The sequence below is a fragment of the Plasmodium coatneyi genome, chromosome 8 (assembly GCF_001680005.1).
Source record: "Plasmodium coatneyi strain Hackeri chromosome 8, complete sequence".
Lineage (NCBI taxonomy): Eukaryota > Apicomplexa > Aconoidasida > Haemosporida > Plasmodiidae > Plasmodium > Plasmodium coatneyi.
This window is the reverse complement of record NC_033563.1, coordinates 777,347-799,480: the sequence shown is the minus strand read 5'-3', so window position 1 is coordinate 799,480 and position 22,134 is coordinate 777,347. Positions and strand designations below refer to the sequence as shown.

The following is a 22,134-nucleotide window of genomic DNA, read 5'->3' as shown; positions in this document are numbered from 1 at the left end:
ATGACGATCAACCGGAAGAGCGGCAGACGTCATTCGGAGTTGGTGTTCTCCGCCCCTAACTTTGCACATTCGTCGTGGCCGCACTTTTGCTCTTTGGAGTTTTTCCAAGTTGAGTCTAAAACAGAGGAAGCCTCAACATGATCTGTGGCAAACGCTGCGGGAGAGGAACCATGCGGGGCTCCAGTTCTGCAGGGGGGACCTGCACATTCGATGTGTTCAATTTTTGCTTGGACAGGGCATACGTGAAAAGTGGATTGTCGTTTTTCATGGACCTTTAAAGTGAAGGAAGGGAGGCGAGTTCCTTGTTTTGGGGAATGTCCAAGTTGTGCAATTGCGAAAAGGGGGAGGACGGTCAGGACGAACATGCTTCTTTTTTCTTTGCAACAAGCGGTGACGGAAACATGCCTGCCACCGCTGTAGGGAAAAGCGCTTAAATGAATTCACACATTGAAGTTGCGCTTAAATGGATTCACACACTGAAGTTGCGCTTAAAATGAGGGCAGCGACGTCCAACGGAGGACGTAACACGCCGCATCACGTGGGATGGTCACCCATTCCCTCCGCTTTACATTAAATTGATAAAAAAAAAAAAAAAAAAAAAAAAAGGTAAAAATAAAACACTCTCGTGGTGATAACACATAAGAGGAGATAAGCGTAATGGGAAAAAATCAGCAGTGCATATTTTCGACGGTGATGAAGAATCCCCATTTCACGTTCCTCTACGTAGGTCCCCCCAAAGAAAGTACAAACATGGTGTCCTTGAGGGTGTGATAATATTCATAAAAAATGCGTGTGTGAAATGATAACCTACCGTTCTACGTGCAAGTAGCAATTCGCCTTCACCAGTGTCAATCCTATTATGCATATTTGTGATGTGCCCCCTCTGAGGGTAAACGCAAGGAGAAGGTGGAACCCTCCCCCTGTTGGCATGTTAAGGGGCAAGCAACAGAAGAAGGCATTTCGACCCGACTGAGCTTCGAGCGACGCTGAGACTGTTCCCTTCATAAACGCGCAGGAAGGACAGAAAACGAAAAAGTCCGCACACTTTGTGGATGAGGGAAAAGGAAATAACACACTTACAGCAAAAGGGGGAGTACCTATTGCGGGTGTGCTTATTGAGGGCGTTCCTTTTTTCCGCTGCATAAGGCAGTATGCCCCGTTCGTTCGGTGGACGTGTAACCTGGCCCATTTCCCCCCTGTGAAGTATCCCTCGGGACGGGGAAGCTAAAACAGAGAACACATGTTGCACGTAGGTTGCACGTAGGTGGAACGCCGGGTAGGCATCGCACAAACGAAGCAAATCTGCCTCCATTCGTGCCATGGCGCTGCGTGGACTGCGAGGGCTGCAGAGGCAGCTGCAATTCGTACCCCAGAGGGGCATAGAGGAGCTGTGGAAAAACAGCTTCCTGGACAGCGTACCCATGAAAACAAAAGTAGAAAACAGCAAAACGGGAGATGCGTGGCCATGCGTACTTTTAAGGAAGAAAAGCTTCGACGACCTCCACAAGCTCTACTACCTGTGCTTAAAGGAAAAAAACAAACTACTAGGAGAACAGAACTTCCACTTACAGAACAACACCAGAATGGTACAACCGGGGAGACTAAAAAAGGTGAAGCTTACAATGAAAAGAATTTTAACCGTCTTGTCACGACGTGCCATCCATGAACAGTGTATTCGAGCCAAGGAAATGCTAAAAAAACAACAAGAGAGGGAAGTTTACGAGACGGAAAAATTCCAACTGGAGGAACAGTTACTCTATTTAAGGCACAAAATGAATATGCTGAAAGGTAGTTTTTCCGTCGAAAAAAACTCCCTCCGTTTATCCATTAGCAAGATTGAAAACAACATTGATGAGCTGTCCATTCTTTTGGATCCTCTTAAAAAAGAAACTATGCATTTGCTCATTCCCAATTTTAAATACCAGCGCAAGTACTCTGATTTGCCTGGATTCATTTCGTGGAAGAAGCAGAACGTCGTGGCTCTCCGTAACAACATGTCCAGGCTACGCCGCTTTTACTGACCCCAAGGTGTGTATACAATTGGGTGGTGATGTGTTAGAAGCAGCGCTGCGCCGTTGCCATTTGGGGGAAGGAGCGAACGGCTACACAGTTTTTGAAAAAGGCCGTGCTGGTCCTGTGGAGGCTTTGTCCCCACACAAAGGGTGCGTATATATTTGCCACTTTTTCGTCATAATTTTGGGCATTTTTTTTTTTTTTTTTTTTTTCCTATTTCTTCGCCATTATTTTGGCTGTTTTTTTTTCCCATTTTTTCCAACTTCAAAACGACGCCTATGGCGAGGCACTCGGAGGGATACTTCCCTTAAAGAGGATGCACAAAAAAATGTGAGGAACGAAACAGCGCATACCTCCTCCTGGAGAGGAAGAAAAAGAGGCGTATCACCAGTTTGTTCACAACTCCTCTTCTTCTTGGAAGCTTCCCCCATATGATGGGGCATGCCCACTAGGGTCGTTCCCGGATGCGCTGAACCGAACGGGAATTACAGGTAGTCGAAAGGGCGGGCGCCACCCCCCCCCTGGCGACACTCTCCGGCTTTCTCTCACCGCGCGCTCAACTATGCGCCCGCCAATTTGGAACGACCAAGTGGAAGAAAAAAAAAAAAAAAAAAAAAACATACAAACATACAAGCACGCAAACAAACAAACAAACGATCGAACGAACAATCGCAGGAATAAATTCCAAGCGCGAGTTTGCGAAACCTTTCGGCAAAATGAATCATTTTTTGTAAGCCTCTCTTCAGATATACATACAATAGCGCACACAAAAAGGAGGCACACCATATTAAGGCATATGTATTACATGCGTATGCAGGGCTTACAGGTAAACATACAAACATGCGCAGCCCATTTGTTGAAATGCTTCCCCCCCTGCTTAAGGAAAAAAAGTTAATTCGCTGCTCCCATGTGGAGGTATGACTTTACGAATTACACCCGCAAAGCAGAAGAAGCAAAGCCAAAACGCGGCCTCCTATTTTTTTTTTTTTTTTTACCAAAGGAAAGGCGGCCCGCTGGGTTAATCGATTTAACCAAGCGTGTAAATGAACCACTGAGGTAGATGCCCGTAGCGGGGTGAGTTCAGAACGACAGAGCACACTGATTTGGGCGAGCAGTCAACAACCGGGTGGAGAGCGCCAAGCCGGCCAAGCGGGGCAAGCGGGCGAAGCACAAAGGGAGCGATTGAAACGTGCTCTCTCTGCAACACGAGGAAGGAAAAAAAGGAAAGGAAAGAAACAGGGATCACGCAAAGAACTACTACGTGGGCTGCTCGAACCGAATTGCCGCTGCGCAGTTCCTTTTTTCGAACATTTCCATTTCTCCCTTGAGGCGTGAAAGGTGAAGGTCGTCTGGATGCACACCCTTGTATGCACGTGTATATGCCTGCAGCGAGACTGAAACGGAGGTTCACCCAGACCGTGCGTGGAGTACGACTCAGAATATTATTGGGACTACCAATTGGATCTCTTCTCCCCCCCCATTCATGTGATTTGTCATTCCCGCGCTGAAGGTACGCATCCCAATCGAGCTTCAAAATGGAGGGTGGTAATTCCGTCGTAAGGATGCTCCTTTACTTTGCACTTTTCATCCAGTGCACGGCCGCTTACTCATTTAGCCAGTCCAAGAATAGAGAGGAAAATGGGAACGTCTTTTTTACGCCTATGCTAACCAAGGATGTAAAGGAAAGCCATTTTAAGGGGACAAGCCAAAACGCTCAGGAAAGTTACACCCCCAGAAAGGAAAGAAATGCCACCAAGATAAAAAAAAATATGAACAATTTATTTAAGACCTTATATCCTAATGAGGCACAAATGGAGGAAAGAAATAGAAAGGAATGGGATTACCAAGGGGGAACCATGCAGGGTGTGCATGATGAGCAGGGAACTCAGGTCAATAATAGGAGTCACGATGAAGGAGTGCACAGCAACCGACGCAAGGGAGGCTTCCCTAGTGGGAATGTCCTGAACAGAGAGTTGCCCAGCATCTACCCGGTTGGTCAAGGGGGAGAAACGACCGACCATAGTGTTAGCGGTGTTGACGGGGAGGAAAAAACGATTGAGCACCACAGTGGTGAAAACGTCGAAGACAACCAGAAGAGCTCTGCAAAGGAGCAAAGTGCAAACCAGCAAAGTCCAATGGAACTTTTAGGCAAAAGTGAACAGTTAAAAAGTGAGTCCAATTTTTCCCTCCTGGATTATCTGAAGGGCTTCTTCCAGAAATCCACATACATAAAAAAGTTCCAGAACTTTATCGAACTTTTTTTTAACAAATACGATCAGCGTGTGTTGGAGTCCACGATTTTTTTTAATTTCGACGAAACGTTGTTTTAGGGATTCCTCCTTCAGGATTGAAGGTTACTCAAGCGCGATGTTCACCGTTTTTGCTTCTTCCTATGTGGTGTGAAATGTTACCTTGGCAGTGAATCTGTGGCAGAACAAAGGAGTTTTGCCTGCGCGACGCGTGTAAGGAATAGGCACTCCCCTTAGTGAACTCCTGGCTCTTCACCCCCACCTTTTTTTAAATAACTTGCTATTACGGGAGCATTATCGAATTTAATTCTTCCCGAGTGGTTAGCAGTTGTCTTACTAGCGTTGTTGAAGTTGCGCCGTTGAAGTTGCGCCATTGCAATTGTGTCGAAGTTGTTATTTCACTCCTTTTTTAACTGTCGTAATGATAGCTGGTGTGAAAAAAAATGAGTATTTCTTTTACCCGCACCTGTGAATGAGTGAAAAGGGAGGCGTGTGAAATCGCGTGAAGTTGCATTTAGTTGCGTTTAGTTGCGTTGCGTGCTCGTCAGCACATCGGCACCTTTTGCCAACGCGACTGCACGTGTGGTCACACCCAACCTACCTTTTTTTTTGTATTAAACAGTGTTGCAGAATGGTCTTGCCTTTTTCGCAAATCTTTTACGCCCTCCCCCCATGCCTGCGCAGGGGCGACGTGGACATACCCCTCTGTACTGCTCATCTTTTCCATTACACACTTTTCAAAGGAGGAGACCACTTCTGTATTTTTTTTCAACAAATATTTTCTTACATAAATTTGGACATGTTCGTAAAAATTAGGAAATAAACTAAGTGAATATAAAAAATTAAAAACAAATTTATTCAGTAGATAAATTTCGTAGTTTTGCTTTTTTCTTTCTTCCTTTGTGAGTTTTTTTTGTGTGTCCTTCGCGAAGTCGAATAATCCCAAGGAGGCAAACTGTTCAAATGTGAAGTAGTCGACGCTTTCTTCGAAATTTTTTTTTTTTTGTGTGTTGCTCAGGTGGTTTTTTTCTGCGCAATTTTGGCTAGCTGCGCGATTAGTTGCGTATTTAGTTGCATCTGAAAATACATTCTTGGCGTTTTCCGAGTTATATTTCTCTCCACCCTTTTCGGCCAGTGTGGTTACCCCCTGCTCAATCAAACCACCTCCCCCAAGCGGGCTGTCCCCATTAGTTATGCTTCCCCAAAAGGAGAGACAGCTCCTCAGCACCTGCAGCCTTTCGTCCTTACTGAGTTCTCCCTTGGATGTCATTTTCTCCTCCAGGATGTTCAAGTAATTCGGAAAAATCTGCTCATAGGAAGGGGGGTTATAACAGTGGTGAGTAAACGTAGGCTGTTCACCAGGTGATACACACATCGACCATTTTTAGGATGCACACGAAGAGCTTACCTTATAAGCGCAATTACGATGGCCCTCCTTTTTGAAGAAAAAAAAAAGAAGAAAGAAAAAAAAGTCTAGAAAAAAAACATATCTGTTTTGTTCTCCCTCCGTGTGAGGTAAGACACATGGCGAATCATTATCGTCGTTTTTGTGACATCCTTCTAGGAGGAACGGCTCCGGAGAGATACTACGTTCTTTGAAGTAGACGTCTAGGAGAGTACCGCCAATCAACTTGAAAATATTCACTTGTTCTGTCTTGTCTTTTACAAAAAGGAGACTCTTCGCGATGGCATTTTTGAGGTCCCCTCTGGATATGATAACGGAGTGATATTCAACAAAGATGTGGTTCACAAGATTTTTTAAAAAAGTAAAAGGCATGTTATTTCGCAAAGACTGTTTCATTTCGGTGACGTTAAAAAAGGTATGTTCCTCATTTTTAAAATTGCATTTTTTTCTCTCTCTCTTCCTAACAGATTTGTGTGCGGTGTTTACGGAGGTGTCCCCCTTTCTAGGTTGGACTAAGCCAGATGAGTGTTTCCTCCATTTTGTCCCTTTTCCATTCCCATCCCGAAGGCGTCTTTCTTCTTTTCTTTTTCTCATCCTCCCTGTGTAGGAAAAATTGATATGCCTTCCCCTTCGGATGGCCCTTTTTACGCGCCCACAAGCGAGGTTCACCTGTTTGTACATGCCAAAGTAATGAAAGGCAATAAAATCGTCTATGTAATTGTTGAGGTCGTGAAAAATGAAAAAGTACGTTCTAAGAGTAGACACCGTGTCGTTGAGAAGGCAATTAAATTTGTGAACAAATTTGCAGGTGCTTAAGAAATGGAACTCCTTGGCCATAAGGAGGATATCCTTGTCACGTTCTGTGTGATCAGTGGATTCATCACTTCGCGCTTTGGTCGAACTTCTTCCGTTTAGATGCTCCGTTAAAAATTTACGCACTTCCTCCCGAATATTTTGCACAAACGGGAAGTGATAATTGTCTCCCTCGAAGAAGTAAAAATCTTTTTTACTTTTTGGGAAATAATTAAAAATGAGCAAATGTTTCTCTTTTTCATTTTTGGATGGCAGCCCCTCCTCCTGACTGAGCAGGCAACACACCATTTCGTTTACAAAGTGGGACAGCTTAACATACAACTCATGTTCTATGCTGATCGAGTAGAAGGAGAAAAAGATCAAAAGGAACATCTGCATATCTATCCATTTTTGTATGCACATTTTCTCCTTCTTGGTGGAGTTATTTTTCCCCTTCAAAATATGTAGCCAGGTCTTCATCATAATGGTGTCTATTTCCTTACACAGGACTAGTTCCACTTTTTTGTTCTTAACCCCTGCTCTTTTCAACCGGTTGTAAGATTGTATGATTTCGTTAAGGGGTTCAAAGTCTACGTCGTCTGTGAATAGGTGCATATTTCTGCGCACATGTTGTATCGTCTGTTCCACGTTTTTTTTTAAATTTTCTTTCCACACGAAGAGGTTGAACAGGTGACATACGTACTTCTTGATGATGCTACAGTAGCGCAGTTGGAAGTAGGTGGCCGCATGGCTGTCCACCCCCAGATGGTAATCTCTTTTAGTACCACAGTTACCCTCCATTTTGGCGTCTTCTTCAGTTACGCCCCTGTCTGGGTCACCCACTTTTCCTCTACTGCGCAAAACCTTCCAAACTAAAAAACTCGCTGACCTGTAGGGGTGTCTCCTCAGCAGATGAAACCGTGGGTATGGGGACCCCCCCTCGTACGATTTTAGAAATGCCTCTACCTCTTGGCAATTTCGATCCATCTGGAAAATCCGTCTCATTAGATGCATGTTGGAACGGAACTTTTCCTCATCAGGATCGACTGCTTGGTTATCGGAAAAGGTGCACTTGTTGGTGTCTTCTCCGTGTTGTACCGTTTTAGCACCCTTTTTCGCACTTACAATTCTGCACTTCATTGTATGCTTTTTTTTTTTCCTACAACTTTGTGGGTTCCCAAGTTCAGTGTCGCTTTCCCGTCTGAGCACAGTACCAGTGTTGATTCGTTTCAGCCTTACGAATGCATGACTTGTCTTTGGTGAGGAGTTTCCCTTCGTGTAGCCACCCTTCTCCTCGTCTATTTGTCCCCCCTTGGTGATACGGCCAAATAAAATTCTATTAACCTCCCTATTGCTCCTATCCACGTGGAAGTGTATGTCAGTCGCCCCGGAGAAGTGGTGCCTTCCCTTGACGCCATTTGAATCATCCATGTTGCAAATAAAGTTGGAGAAGAATAAAATGTTTTTTTTTTCCATGTGGTGGGTTTGAATCTGTTCTGTTGTGATGACTTTCTCCTCCCCGTGTATATGGCTACCATTGGGGAGGGTATTCACTACTGTGGCAGCTTTACCGTTTTGCTTCTTTTTACCACTATGTTTGTTCTTTCCCTCTGGTGAAGTTTTCCTACAAGGATAGTTCACTCCCCGTTTCGAGTCTCCTTCTTCTCTTTGTACCACCGGTTGATTGTCTTGGGGTGGATTATCCTCACGTGGTATTTTCCCCCTTTCTAAATTATGAACGTGTTCATGTAAAAAACCGTTGAAGATAAAACGCTTCTTCGTTTTGTGCTCAAACAGGACGTACTGTTTTAGGGAATAAAAAAAGTTGACAATGATGTATCCTTTGTACTTGCTTCTTTTTGAAATTTTCCTTTCTTCGTTTGAGTATACCTCCATTAACCCCTTGCTTCTCCTCCTTCTTGTGCCCACATGAAAGAGGTCGTAATCGTACTTTATGATGTAATACAACAAATCGGCGTAGATACTGTCCCTGTTTTTTTCTTCGTAATTCTTTTGTCTTAATGTTTGGGCAATTTTTTTTATCTTCCTGGCGATTCTCTTTTTGTTCCTTTGTGTGTGTGCAGTTGTCTCCTCCAGTGGGTCTGCATTTCGTGGTGATACGTATGGCCATGTTACTCATCAGCTAGAGAAGCAATCCGTACGGCAGAGCTGTTTTTGTAGTTATAGTTGCACCCGTTTCTTCTATACACCCCACACCTGCTGCACTTACCATCGTGGCTGCTCCCTCCGCTGCAAATTCGTCGGAGGTCCTCTTCGATATTTTCAACGTCGTACACCTTTAGGGGGAATGTCCTCCTTAGATGTTCAGCCAATCTTTCGGCGTCTACAAGAAGGGGCAAAGGTACCAAGTGAAACACGTTGGAGGGCAAATCCATCTATCATAATGCTATTGGAGAAGGCCATCCACAGTTATCTCTCCCCGTTTGTGTGTGCCCAATTGAACTCATTCTTTTGGCCCACCTTTTTTGATTTTCCCCGTGATGGCAATTTTTAGGGGCAATTTGTACTTCCCCCATGGATGGCTCTCCCTTGGGCTGGAAATGTAGAAAAAAAGAAAATGAGTATAGTACACTTGAATGGATGCAGGCATAATTCTCATCCAGGTGGTAACTAAGGAGGGGAGGAGGCATCCCCCTTCATGTGCCTTGCATGTTCCTTCCAACGAACCTTTTTTTAAACAATCTAAACAGTAGACTCTTCAGTAGGGGCAATTCTTTAACTTCTAATTTGGGGGAAAATGAAAGAAGGACAAGTGTGGCAATGTGATGTCGCTACATGAACAAGTTATGTTTGGTAAAGTCCCTACATCACATGGTTTAAAAAGAAGACACATTTATTGGGGGTGTTTTAAATTTTAACTTTCTTCAACGACGTCCATTGGGAAAATGGAAAATTGTTTATCTTTATCCCCCTGAGGAAGAGCATTAGACATGCATGAGGGAAGAAGTAGGTAAAAAATATATCAGAGCAGAGCAGAACAGAGCAGATATGTGTGTGCAAATTTTCCTGTTCCTTGTTAAACGTCTTCTCACCATTTTCTCCTTTACGTAATTCAGATCGACCTGTGGGAGGCCCTCCAACATTTTTTCTCTATAATCCGAGTAGCGCTTTCCATAACGTATGTCCGGATGTTCTGAATGGAGTTCTTTCCTGTTTAGTCCAGACATTTCGCCTTGGTTAGCTAGATACGCCAACATGTGCACGTATGCGCGTTTTTCTGTGCTGTGTTTTCTTCCTCCACCTGGATGTGTGTGTTAGTGTTGATCATGGTAATGATGTTGATGGCAGGATGGTGTGTGGTGGACGATGCCTACGCGTGTGTGCATGCAGGTGTCACCCTGTGCGAACCTGAGACGTTTCGCAGATTTAGGCAGAAAAACCTGTCCACGGTTTTTTGGCATTTCAGAAAATTCAGCTGGTTAGGGGAACCCTGAGGGACTGATCCCTTAGACCTGCCTCCAGTTATTTTCCCTTCCATTTTTTCCCCTTTTTCAAACATGCCCATTGGCGTAATCCCCACAGTTAGCTCATTCATGCGGGTGTTGTTCTGGACAAGCTCACTCATATTTTTTATTTTCCTCATAAAAAAAGACTTCTCCAAGGAGAACAAAGTATCGTAAAAATAGGTATCGCCATAGGTGGTTCCAACTTGTGCCACCTTAAACGCGGCATGAATTATGCTCTTCACCACACCCTGCATTTTTCGCCTCCCCTCTTCGTGCTCTTTTTGCTGCAATGTGGGGGGTACAAATGGAAGGAACTCAAATGGAAATGTTTCAAATGGAAGCGGCGCAATTATGACGGGTGCCACTCACCGCCCAATTACCAGTTCTTTCCTTTCGAAGTCCCTGTACTCCCTCTGGTTCCGCGCGAACATCTGCTTCTCCATCTGTTCGTAGTGCCTAAATTTGTTCACACGCATGAAAGGGGGGGAAAATACATGCCAAACAGAACATGGGAGAGAGAAAAAAAAAAAAAAAAAAAAAAAAAAAACTTTCAAGAGAAGAGTCGGCTACTAATGCAGTTTTACCTCTGTTTTAATTTTCGCTGTCTAATGTGGCTCTCCCTCTCCAAAGTGCTTTCCTAAAAAAGAAAGTGCCCCAATGTGATTGTTGACTTCATTTCCACTCCAACACTCCAAGGATTAATCAAGTCGAAAAAACGAATTGCACACAAATTTATAATCCACCCAAACGTATGCCACTTTTTTAATTGTAAATTTGATATACCATGTACTGATCCTCCTGGTGCATCTTATAACTCTCTGCCAACTCCAGCCTAAAACTGCGATGACCATCACATGGGCGAAATGTAGAGCGTGCACAGAAAAGAATAAATCGGTGCAGTAAAATGGCCAAGTGGAGAAATTCCCGCCACTTTTTCAGTACCTGCGCGCACAAGCTAATCTCGCACTGAACGCTTTTACAACATCGCTGGACCCGTAATTTGCTAGAACCTGCATTAAGTAAAGGTTGGCCAAGGTGTTGAAACACTTCCCAATTATAGCGACCTTTACTCCACACAAATTCGCTCTTCCGTTGGTAATTCTTACCCTTTCCAAATTGCTCCAGTTGCAAGCGGAAAACATTTCGTGGCGCGAGTGCAGAAACGCTTGGTTCACATTCCTCAAGTAACCCTTAAAATCCTGGAGGAACTTCTCACCGTTAACATCGATGGGGAGCTTTTCCAAATGGGGACCCCTTCCTCCATCCTTTTTTTTTTCCTTCATAAAATTGGTACAGTCCACACAATGCTGATGATCCATTTTTGTTCCCGACTTGTCTAGACATTCTACTGACGCGTGAGTGTATTCGTACTTGAAGGCCGGAGGGGGTAATGGTTTCTTAGAAACAACGAAAAGGAGTGCAGCTAATTTACAAAGCCAACCATTAACGGAATAAAACTAAAGCGCTTAACCTGACACCCTCCCAACGCAGCTGCAAGGGCCTTCTTTTTAAAAACGGCACTTAGCCCTTCTGTGTGAGTAAGAAGCGTGCACCTTTTTCACCATTTGCACAGAATAATTTTGCGGGAAAAAAAAAAAAAAAATAATAAAAGTCCCTACTTATTAAATCCTATTAAACAATGGACACGTCGTTTTTTCTTCTCATTTCTGTTGAGCGAAGTGTTCCCCTAAAGAGATGTTATCGGAACAGCGGGCTATACCTGCATCTGGATGGGCTCCTTTATTTTTATGTTTTTCTCTCCTTTATGTGCGTCTCAAACTGGAGCTAGTTTCGCGGCGCCCCCCTTACGAACCAACTGTGCATGCGTATGCTACTGCATTACGCAGGTCTGCGCGGGCTGACAAATTTGCAGTGTGCTAACTCCATGATGGGGGTTATCTGTAGCGCTCCTTTTTTTCTGCAAACCAATCCCGCAAATATGCAAAGGCAGGCGAAAGAACTGCAGGGAAACACATCATCTGCATAGAAACTGCCTCCTGCATGTCGCGCACACCTTGTCCAATGTGTATATGCCACTGCGCTATCCCCCACTTAATAATATATACAGCGTGGACGGAACTGCAAACTAATTACCGAAAAATGAAACGCCCTTTTTAAGTCTACTATGCTTTCTTATGTGCCAAAATTATGTAACAAATTTCGCATTAACAAAAAAAAAAAAAAAAAAAAAAATGTCCTACCTTGCTAGTATATTTACAAGGTACCTGGAACAGTATGCCAAACGGTTCTACATAAAAAAATGGCGCAGTGATGGCGCATCGGGGTGGACCAAATTTGATTGTAACTCCATTTCGTCCATATCTGCTGGTCGAATGTGCTTCCCTTAAAATGGAAAGGTACCGACACGTATGCATATTCGTTTGTGTGTGAGCTGATTGCAGATCCCCCTCAGTTCCACATGGAATCATCAGCGTCAATCACTTCAAAGTCTTCATTAGACTTCTCCGCCTCTGCTCCTTCGGTTTCCACATTTTCGAATTCCATGTTGGAGCTGTGCGGGGCCTCCCCTCCTGTCAGGGTCTTGTAGCCATACATCATTCCACCCACACCCAGGGCCGCCAGCCCGATGATGCCTGCGGCCAGCGACACCTTCTCCCCGGTCCCCATACCGCCACTACCACTGCCAGTACTGCCCTTTCCACTACCACTTCCACTTCCGCTACCTGCTCCTCCCGATGACGACTCACATGCCGGCATGCTGCAGGCCTCGCGCTCCTCTATTCTTATATTCTGCTGCTCACAGGTCATTCCCATCTTCCCGTCCATATCCTCCGATGGGGGAATCAACTCCAGGGGCTCCTTTCTCCTTCTAACTCTAAATGAGTCCGTGCCGCATGTCGTGGAACAGTCTCCCCAATCTTCCCACTCGTTACACAACGCGTCATTACACGGGGTGGTGCCACCACCACCCACCACTGGGCACTCTTCTTCTCTAAACACATTGTAGTCACTGCAAAAGTTCGACGTGTTCGCTTTTCTGTGTTGCAACAATTGTAGTTTTCTCGTGAGGATTCTTCTCCTCGGGGCGGCATGGCAGGATGTGGAGCCTTCCCGTGATCCCGCTTGCTCCTCCTCGCCGCAGTCAACCCACGTCTCCCAGTCGTTACACTCACCATTATCGCAAAGAGGCAACCCGAGACATGGCTCCGTCTCTATCTCATTGTGGTATTCTAAACATAAACCCGTATCCTCTCCTACAAAGCCGGTCACATTCGAAATAAAGCGCCTCATCCTCATTCCCACATTACACGTGCGGTCACACTCGGACCATTCCGACCAGCTGCCGCAGGGGTTGTCTGTACAAGGGACGCCGTTAGATCCGTCATCATGCTCGACTTTGTTCTGATAGTAAAGTTCGCACTCGTCCGCCTGGCTGTCTGGGTTCGGGTAGACGCGCGTCGCGGCGCCACTGCCACTGCTAGTACTACCACCGCTTCTACTACCACTGTCAGCGTGGGAGAAGAGGCGGGCTCGCTGCACCCTCTTGCGGGGCCCACACGGAGCTGACCACTCGGTCCAGTCCTCCCACTCGAAGCACTTCTCATCTTCACACGCGGGAACCGAACACACCTCCGTTTCGGCCTTTTCGAACGTCGAGCAGTGGGCATATTCATCCTTATCTTCCGGCAGAATGACGAAGGTTCTACTTCTCGTGGAGTATCCACACGTCTTGGAGCATGGGGACCATTCGCCCCATTCCCCGACGTCCTCGCATACTTCGGTAGAATCACAATCCTGGACATTGCACGGTTCGACTTCGGTCGCGTTGAACAGGTGGCACGAGTCCGCTTGGTCATCTTTGAAAGAGGCTGCAGCTGCCATTGGGGTTTCATCGGCTGATCCTGCGCGGTGCCTAGTCCTTATTCCATCCCCGCAAGTCGCGCTGCACTGACTCCACTCACCAAAATCGCCACAGACATCGTTACACTCCTCCGTGACAGGGCAGGATCTATACTCAATGGACTTCAAATCTGTGCACGAGCTTCCATGCATGTGATTACCGTCGTCTAGATATTCCTCCTCCTTTAATGTGTATGGTGGTCCCTTTCTCTCCCGTTTACTAACAGCCAAGTTGTTACAATTGGAGGTGTTCCTGTCTGGGCACGCGCTCCAATCCCCCCATTCGGCACATTCAGCATCTGCAGGGTACTTGTTGCATATGTACCTGCTATGTATCTCCTCAGAGGATAGTAAATTGTCCCAGGTTACCTTCACGGCGTTCTTACAAAGCCCGGAGGAGCTGTTTTCACAATCCCCAAGTATTCTGTACTCCTCATCGTTTATACTATCTATGGCATAAACGAACATGTCGATGTTGTTCACTTTGAGCAGCGCTACTTCTCTTCGCAGCTCATTCAAATCGGTGTCGGACTTTCCCTCCACCAACATAATGATGAGCTTCCTCCTTTGGCTGGATGAGGGGGAAGAGGTCTTCTTACCGAATACCTTCTCGCGTAAATGTTTCAAATTCCTGGCGATGTCTTTCCTACTCGAGGACGATTTAACCAGCGTGTTCACCTTCTTGATCATTTGGTTTTTCTTATAGCTAGCCTTCCTTCCCAATTCCCATAGGACAGTTGCTGTCCTTCCCATCTTTACTATAGTCACATGAGTCCTACTCTTCGCCAAATAATTCGACTTAATGATGTAAGTGGAGAAAGGCCTCATGTACTTCTTCCACTGGTCATTCGTGATGTTACGCGATTGATCTAGCACGATTGCTATGTCGAAAACTTTTTTACAGGCCGGGTCGTTATTGCATACGTCATCGTCACATTCTGCACACGATTCGTCATCCTGGCATGGGAGACCTGGGGGGGGTAGCGAAGCAGAAGGAGGACCATCGGCAGGTTCACCACCACTACCACTACCACCATCCCCTTCTGACCCTCCTGTAGATGGCGGTGGCGTTATCTCCGTGTCCGTGTTGCATATCTTGTCCACCATCCCCTGGGATATATCCTTCAGACTGTCCCACTCGATCTTTACAGCGGTGGGACAATCTCCCTCCGTCTTGTGACATCCCCCTAGTAGTCTCAACTTAGGTATACTTGCAGCGCCAACACCGAGCACCAACAGTTTCACGTTCTCCTTCTTGTAGAGGGAACTCACGTTGGACAAAATTTCATCTCCAGACTTGCTGTTATTCCCGTCTGTAAATAGGATGGTCACCTTGGGCGCATTTTCCCTGCTGTTTGGTCCCTTCGTATAATGTTGTAGGCCATATTCTAAAGACTCCACTATGTATGTGTGCGTCCCAGCCTTATATGTACTTTTCAACTCGGGGACTTTCCTCATTAAACTGTCCTTCTCATAACTCTCCTTCTCGGAAAACTTCACAAAATCTCGCATATGTTTAGCGAAGAGCATAATCCCCACATGGACCTTGCTCTCCGAAATTACTAAATTGTTTACGAGCTTTTCCACGAAGGGGTACACTTGCTTTTTCCAATTCGAGCTTCCTATGCTGGCTGATTCGTCCAGAATTAATGTCAAATCATACAGGTTATGACAAAGACACTCATCTCCCTGGCATTGGGGAAGAACTAGTTCTGGGTCAATCGGGATATCCACCTGAGGTGGTAGAGGTGGTAGAGGTGGTAGTGGTGGTGGTACGTTACCCCCAACCTCGGGAGGTATTACAGGACCCGAGCTGCATATCCTCCTCACGAATTCGTTTGACGCACTGGGCAATTGTCCCCACTCGGCCTTAATCACAAATGGACAGTTTGCATTTTTCGTGCAGCCCACTAGTAGCCTTAGCTTGTTCTCATCTGCCATAGAAACGCCCAACACTAGTAACTTCACCTTTTCTCGCCTATACAACAAACCAATTTTATATAATGTCTCATCTGACTCCCTGGAGTCGTTACCATCTGTAAAGATCATCGTCACCTTGGGGGCCTGAACTCTACTTGAGCCTTTTGTATAATTCGCTAATGCATATTCCAGGGCTTGCACAATGAAGGTTTTCTTCCCATTCCTGTAATCCCCCTTTAAGCTCTCTATCTTTTGCAAGAGAAACGATTTGTCATACCTACTTTCGTCGGAAAATCTCACAATGTCTCTTCTCGACTCAGCAAAGAGTAAGAGGCCTACGTGCACTGTGTTATATCCCACGTGTAATAATTTTACAATTTGTGTCGCAAACGGAACGACTTCATGACCCCATCTGTAATCTCCTATACTTGCCGATTCGTCCAAAATTAGGGTTAGGTCGTAGAAGTCCTTGCAGTAGCATTCGTCCCTGTCTGCGGAGGGCGGGTTCTGCTGGTCTGGTCTGGCGACTCCCCCGGAGCCTGGTTTTTCCGAACCGTTTGGCGAACCAGGGACCTCGCCCGCATCTATATCGCATATCTTATCCGTGATCACATCCGTTATGCTGGTCAGCTGGTCCCAATCGCACTTGATGACCTGCGGGCAGTACTCATTCTCACTACAGCCAGCCAACATTTTCAGACTATTTATGGTAGCTTTGTAAACCCCTACCACAATAAGCCTGACATTTTCCTTCCTATATTTCAATCCTATATTGCGTACGTCCCAAGACCATCTGTAATTTTCATTGCCATCCGTGAATAAAATTGTCACTTTAGGTGCGTTGGACCTACTGTTTGGATGTTTCGTGAATTTTGCAAACGAGTGTTCTAAGGCATCCACAAGGCGAGTCCCTTGTCCGCTTCCATACTTGTCTTTCAATCCTTTAACTACATTTATTAGGGCATTTTTGTTGTATCTGGTCTCCTGTGCGTAACTAACATCTTCTTTTACCTCAACGGCAAAACGCATAATGCCCAAGTGTATTTTGTCTTTGCTTATGTTTAAATTACTTACTACCTTTTCTGCAAAGGGGACAACGTCCGTTTTCCACTTCTTCGGGGTAATACTTCCGGATTCATCTAAGATTAAAGTTAAGTCGTAGTAGTCCTCACAGAGACACTTATCTCCTTGGCAGGAAATTTGCTGCGGGGGGGTAGTAGTACCAGTGATGATGTCCTCGTCTTCGTCCTCCGTGTGACATATTTTGTTCGTTAACCTTTTCGTTATAGCATTTATAGTTTCCCATTCCGCCTTCATGGCATATGGACAAGGGGCATTTTTTCCTGCACAGCCAACTATTGCTCTTAAATTAATGTCTTTCGCTTCTGCAACACCAAGAACTAACAATTTTACTTTTTCTGTTCTGTATGTTAATCCCATTTGAGGGAGCTTAGTAACGCTACCTGGGGAAGTATCATTTCCGTCAGTGAAAAGTATGGTTACTTTGGGGGCACTGGGTCTCGCTTTCTTATGGTGAATATACTTCTCCAATGCGTAATCCAGCGCGGAGACAATTTTGGTTCCAGCTCCAGCAGCATATATTTTTTTTAACTCGTCCACTTTTTTCAAAAGCTTATCCTTCTTATAGCTTTCGTCTTGATCAAAGGTGACGTAGTCCCTGATGAAGTTGGAAAACAACAATATTCCTGCGTGGACTTCATTTTCGCTAATATGTAAGTCCTTTATAATTTTATCTGTAAATGGGATGACATGATTTTGCCAATTTTTAGTTCCTATGCTTCCAGATTCATCGATAATTAAAGTCAAGTCGTAAAAATTCTTACAAAAGCAGTCGTCGTCATCCACGCATGGTGGTGGCGGTGATGATCCTGCTGCTAAAGTGTTATATTGAAGAAGAGACTGTTTTTCTGTTAATATTTCCCCCTCAGGTATATCATTATCGAGGGTGGCCTCCTTTACGCTGCGGCCATTCCCTTCCAAGTGGACGTACTGGTGAGAAGATACATCTTGGCTACGCTGTGTTATCGCCGAGCCAAGATGAACAACAAGGAAGAAGTAGGAAGCTATTAACAGAAAAGACTTGTTCATTTGTCCTTCACTTGTTTTTTTTAAAGGTTAAATGTGACGTACTTTTTTGCATTTACGCTTAAAAAGGGGGAGCAAAATTAATCTTGAAAAAATGTATCATGCAATGAAGAAGAACTAGGAAAACATGAAGAATGGAAAGATATTTCAAGTAGAGAAACAAATTCGCAAAAAATGGATATTTAAAGCTCTGTTGGAAGAAGTAGGTCTGTGAAAGTCCGTTGTGTGGTCTTGAAAGGCGTAAAAAGACACACGTGGAAAATAGGGTCAAACAAAAAAAGGGTCAACGAAACAAAAAAAGGTGAACGAAACAAAATGGGAAATGAAAAATACGAGAAAAACGGAAAAAATACACGAAGAATATGCACTGTTAAATTAGGCATAAGAAACTTGTAATGATGGAGAAATAAAAAGTTAAAAATTGTACAATTTATAAACTTTTACAGAAAAATATATGTAAATGAGAAAGTAAATAAGGAAATTAATAAATAAAATGAAAACAATAATAATGATAGCCGTAAAAGTTTATTTTTAAATCGAAGTTGTCGTAATGTTGTAGTTTTTTTTTTTTTTTTTTTTTTTTCCAAATAGCTAGCTAACCATACAGCTAAAAAGGTGTGAGAGTTGTCCCCTGTCTTTTTCCTAATCTCCAATTCTGGTTTATAAAATATGAGCATAACTGCAATTACGGTTATCAGCTTAAAAAGAACAGATCTTTTCTACATTCGTAGCTGTTCGTGTTTTGTGGGGGTCATTCCTTGAACAGCTATTCTGTCTACATTTTTGCCTGAACAAAAAAAAAAAAAAAAAAAAAAAAATGAAGACGCCACACTTTTTATATTTGCCTGTACATAATATTTTGCTAAGTTTATTAATATAAAAGTCATTTTGGCTAGTTCAGCTGACTATTAATGTTTCATCTTCATTTTTTTTTTTTTTTTTTTTTTTCAACCTTTTAACATTTTGTTTTTTCAAATTGGTTTGCTTGTTGCCCTGCTTTACAGCTTAGAGAGTAAAAGAAGAAAAAAAAAAAAAAAAAAGCTATATTCTTTTCTTCGTAATAAAAATGACTAAGCAGCCAAACAATCATGTCCGATGCGGCACCTAGCCAAATAAATAAAAAGCTTAATTCGTCCATATGTATATGTGCACATATATGTACATATTTATAGAGTCATTTGTTCAGACACCTGCTTGCGCTGCTATGTTTGCAACGTTCGTGAAAACTCCTTTGGGGAATACACACGCTTGCAACCAATGCCACATTACGGGCAGTTACATATTTTTAAAGTTCACCGTGGTAGTCATTTTCGACAAGTAAAAAACGTACTTACATGTCTACCTTCTCAGCACAGAAGTTACTATTGAGCGTGTTGCTCACTTTTCCGCTAATTCGTTCATTGTTGCGCTTTCCATCTTAATTTTTAAAATCACTTTAAAAAAAAAAAAACAGCTAATCGTCATCCATTTTAAGAGAAAATTTCCGTAATTTTATAAACCCTTTTATGATAAGGCAAAGAACTCAATCTGATGGAAACAGAAAATAATAAAAAGAAGGCTAAGCATCGAATACTGAGTAACCTTACGTAATCGCATATATAGCAAAGAAAAACCTAGTTGTGTTATTAAACGAGGAAGAAATGCTACTCTTAAAATGATAAATATTCGCCAAAAACGGTTTTAAAATAAGTAAAAAATTCCTGAAATGAGAGCATGCATATGCATGTCCATTTCTCTGCGCCTCAGTTGTAAACCCGTCTGGAAAATAAATTTTTTTTTTTCTATCCCTCACGTTCAGGCAAAATGAACGAACAAAATTACAGATGGGTAGACCAACAAACGCGCAAGAAAAAAAAAATAATAAAATAACCCCTGTGTTCGCGAGTCTCTGCGCGATACCGTAAATATAAAAAGTGTACGTTCCTGTCATGCCGAAAGTGAAAATGGGTAAGAAAAGAAAATTTCGTGCCCATCGCAACGTCATCCATTTGTATTTTATTTTCTACAATGCGAGCTAATTTCGATAACCAATTGGGCAGGTATATCCCTTCTTTAATTTACCGTACCATGTAGAGAGAGGACGCATGTTATGCCTATAAATTTTGATTTTCTGCAAGAATGAAAAAACTCTGAAACTATGAAAAGTGAACTGTGAAACCCTGGAAAACACCTCATTTATTATGCATGCAAAACGGTTAACTAAAAAATTGTTTATAACTTTGTTCGTTCCTAAGCAAAAATTACATGTAGGATTGTTCAATGTAGTACGGATGCCGTGCGGTACATTTTTTTCGAAGTAGTAATAAAAGATAAAATTTGGGGCATTTCAATTAAAAATTTGCCTAATTCTGTTCCATTTTTTTAAAAAAATAAGTAGAGCTTTATTAATAGCATACCCAGAAAAAATGGTTAAAAAAAAAAAAAAAAAAATGAGCTGACCGCGTCACGCCCGTATACATTTCTTCAATTTTTTTTCATACGCGGGGAATGTGGCTTTTTTTTCGCTTTGGACGCACTGCAGGGGAAAAAAAAAAAAAATTTAACTTAAAAAAAAAATCATCTATTTTATATTTATGTTTATATTTGCATAAATTTTATGTACCCACGGAAGCTATCACTTTTTCTTTTTTTCTTCACTTCCACTTTGCCACGTTTATCGATGCATAGCGGCCCTTTTCACGTTTTAAAATTTTTTTTTCTCATTTTGTTGGCTTGAAGGCCAAAGGCTTTAAAAAACTGCTAACAAAATGCTAACATAAAGAACTTCGCATCATTCTGTATAGTAGCATGTGAATAAACGGAAATTTCGTTTTTCCCGATCGGACATTTGCAAAGCGTGTATATACGCAAATGTATATTCATACGCGTACGTATATGTATATGTATACATGAATTTTTGTACCTTTGCGAACGGCTTCTCAACTTTTGCTTAGGGGAAAAAAAGGGACGTATACAATACGCATATGCATATATCGGCGTAACGTCTGTACATGTAGCCCCTGACGCGTACCTTATTATTTTATTTTTTTTTTTTTTTGCGTTCCGCGTGAAGGTTGAAAAAAGTCAACGTTTTCAAACGATACATTTTCTGAGCCTCCGCCGCCCCCATCTGTGGGTTTCTCTAAAGGGAAAGATATAACTAACTGCATAGAGCAGACTGGGAAAACAAAACATAAAACACCGTTTTCCGAACTGGAAAGGGAAAATATTCACCCATACGCATAAACATATACATTTCAGAAACAATTCTGAAGCAAATCGTTATATGCAAACAACTGTGACAGAATAACTCACCACCGCACAGACACACCCTGCCAGCAAAATGAAGTATCTAACTTTTAATAGAAGCAATAAGGACGCAATTGACCTGTGTGAAAAGCTAGAAGCAACAAAAATAGACCTTGCGAACCCACTGTTACTACAGTACAGTTGGGTCATATGGGAGCAAGTGTCAGACAACAAAATTAAACAGAGTAATAACTATAAGGATTTCACAAGGCCATTGGCCAAATTTAATAGTGTACAGAAATTTTGGCAACTATGGAACAGATTACCTCAGCCAAGTGACTTACTTGCACAGAAAAGTATGACCAGATTATCGGAAGATGGAACGCTCCGCATTATAGATGCGCTTATGATTTTTCGAGACAATATTCAACCCATGTGGGAAGACCCAGCTAATTCGGAAGGTGGTCATTTTGAATATAAATTTGTACCTAGAGATTTTCCATACAGTCAGATAGACGAATTTTGGAATAACCTTGTGTTAGCCATTATTGGGTGCACTTTAAAACATTATAATTTAATAACAGGGATTAGGCTAGTGGATAAATTAAGCACCACACGTCATGGGTACGTAAGAATAGAAATTTGGTACACCACTGTGCCAGACGACAGTGTTAGAAACCACTTGAGGAAAGACCTGGAGGAGCATATGTGCAATCGTATTGACGGTTCGCACGTCTATCCCCCAAGAGGGAAGAATTTCGGCCACTCGCACAAGTAGAAGTAGGCTTAGCGGGTGGGAAAAGCATTACGGAGAAGAGGAGCTAAACCAAGTAAAGCGTGAAGACGTAGGCGAAAAGCGCAACATAGTGAAAGTTGAACGAGAACACTTATAAGTAGCCAAATTACACCGTGTGAACCGCTCACAAGTGGGAATTTTTCTTTTACAGAAAAGGTGACGCGTTTGTCCAAGGGGAGACACGTATGAGGTGTGTCCCAAGTGAGGAGTACACCCCATTCGCATATCGCCCCGACGATTTTTTCTGCGTATATATATATGTGTATACATATGTACCCCTTTGAACTTTTTTTCTCT

At 43.2% G+C, this 22,134-nt stretch overlaps 5 protein-coding genes across 5 annotated transcripts; 3 read left to right on the top strand and 2 right to left on the bottom strand.

Moving 5' to 3' along the window:
* Window positions 1-1,319: 1,319 nt before the first annotated feature.
* On the top strand, window positions 1,320-2,021 carry PCOAH_00020890 (Uncharacterized protein; the record flags this gene model as incomplete). The annotated part of the gene is made up of 1 exon (XM_020058896.1): window positions 1,320-2,021. One exon carries the CDS (start codon window positions 1,320-1,322, stop codon window positions 2,019-2,021), a length of 702 nt encoding a protein of 233 aa, XP_019914429.1.
* A 1,527-nt stretch (window positions 2,022-3,548) lies between these two features.
* Window positions 3,549-4,343, top strand: PCOAH_00020880 (Uncharacterized protein; the record flags this gene model as incomplete). The annotated part of the gene is made up of 1 exon (XM_020058895.1): window positions 3,549-4,343. The coding sequence occupies one exon, from the start codon at window positions 3,549-3,551 to the stop codon at window positions 4,341-4,343; it is 795 nt and encodes a 264-aa protein (XP_019914691.1).
* Window positions 4,344-4,671: 328 nt separating this feature from the next.
* PCOAH_00020870 (Uncharacterized protein) lies at window positions 4,672-11,245 on the bottom strand (the record flags this gene model as incomplete). Its single annotated transcript, XM_020058894.1, has 14 exons — window positions 4,672-4,728; window positions 4,864-5,568; window positions 5,671-8,561; window positions 8,690-8,803; window positions 8,941-9,014; window positions 9,148-9,202; window positions 9,340-9,391; window positions 9,513-9,721; window positions 9,829-10,210; window positions 10,307-10,382; window positions 10,511-10,563; window positions 10,710-10,764; window positions 10,869-10,936; window positions 11,033-11,245. 14 exons carry the CDS (start codon window positions 11,243-11,245, stop codon window positions 4,672-4,674), a joined length of 5,004 nt encoding a protein of 1,667 aa, XP_019914539.1.
* Window positions 11,246-12,335: 1,090 nt separating this feature from the next.
* On the bottom strand, window positions 12,336-17,816 carry PCOAH_00020860 (Uncharacterized protein; the record flags this gene model as incomplete). The annotated part of the gene is made up of 1 exon (XM_020058893.1): window positions 12,336-17,816. The coding sequence occupies one exon, from the start codon at window positions 17,814-17,816 to the stop codon at window positions 12,336-12,338; it is 5,481 nt and encodes a 1,826-aa protein (XP_019914422.1).
* A 3,319-nt stretch (window positions 17,817-21,135) lies between these two features.
* PCOAH_00020850 (Translation initiation factor E4) lies at window positions 21,136-21,819 on the top strand (the record flags this gene model as incomplete). The annotated part of the gene is made up of 1 exon (XM_020058892.1): window positions 21,136-21,819. The coding sequence occupies one exon, from the start codon at window positions 21,136-21,138 to the stop codon at window positions 21,817-21,819; it is 684 nt and encodes a 227-aa protein (XP_019914351.1).
* Between the last annotated feature and the right edge of the window lie 315 nt (window positions 21,820-22,134).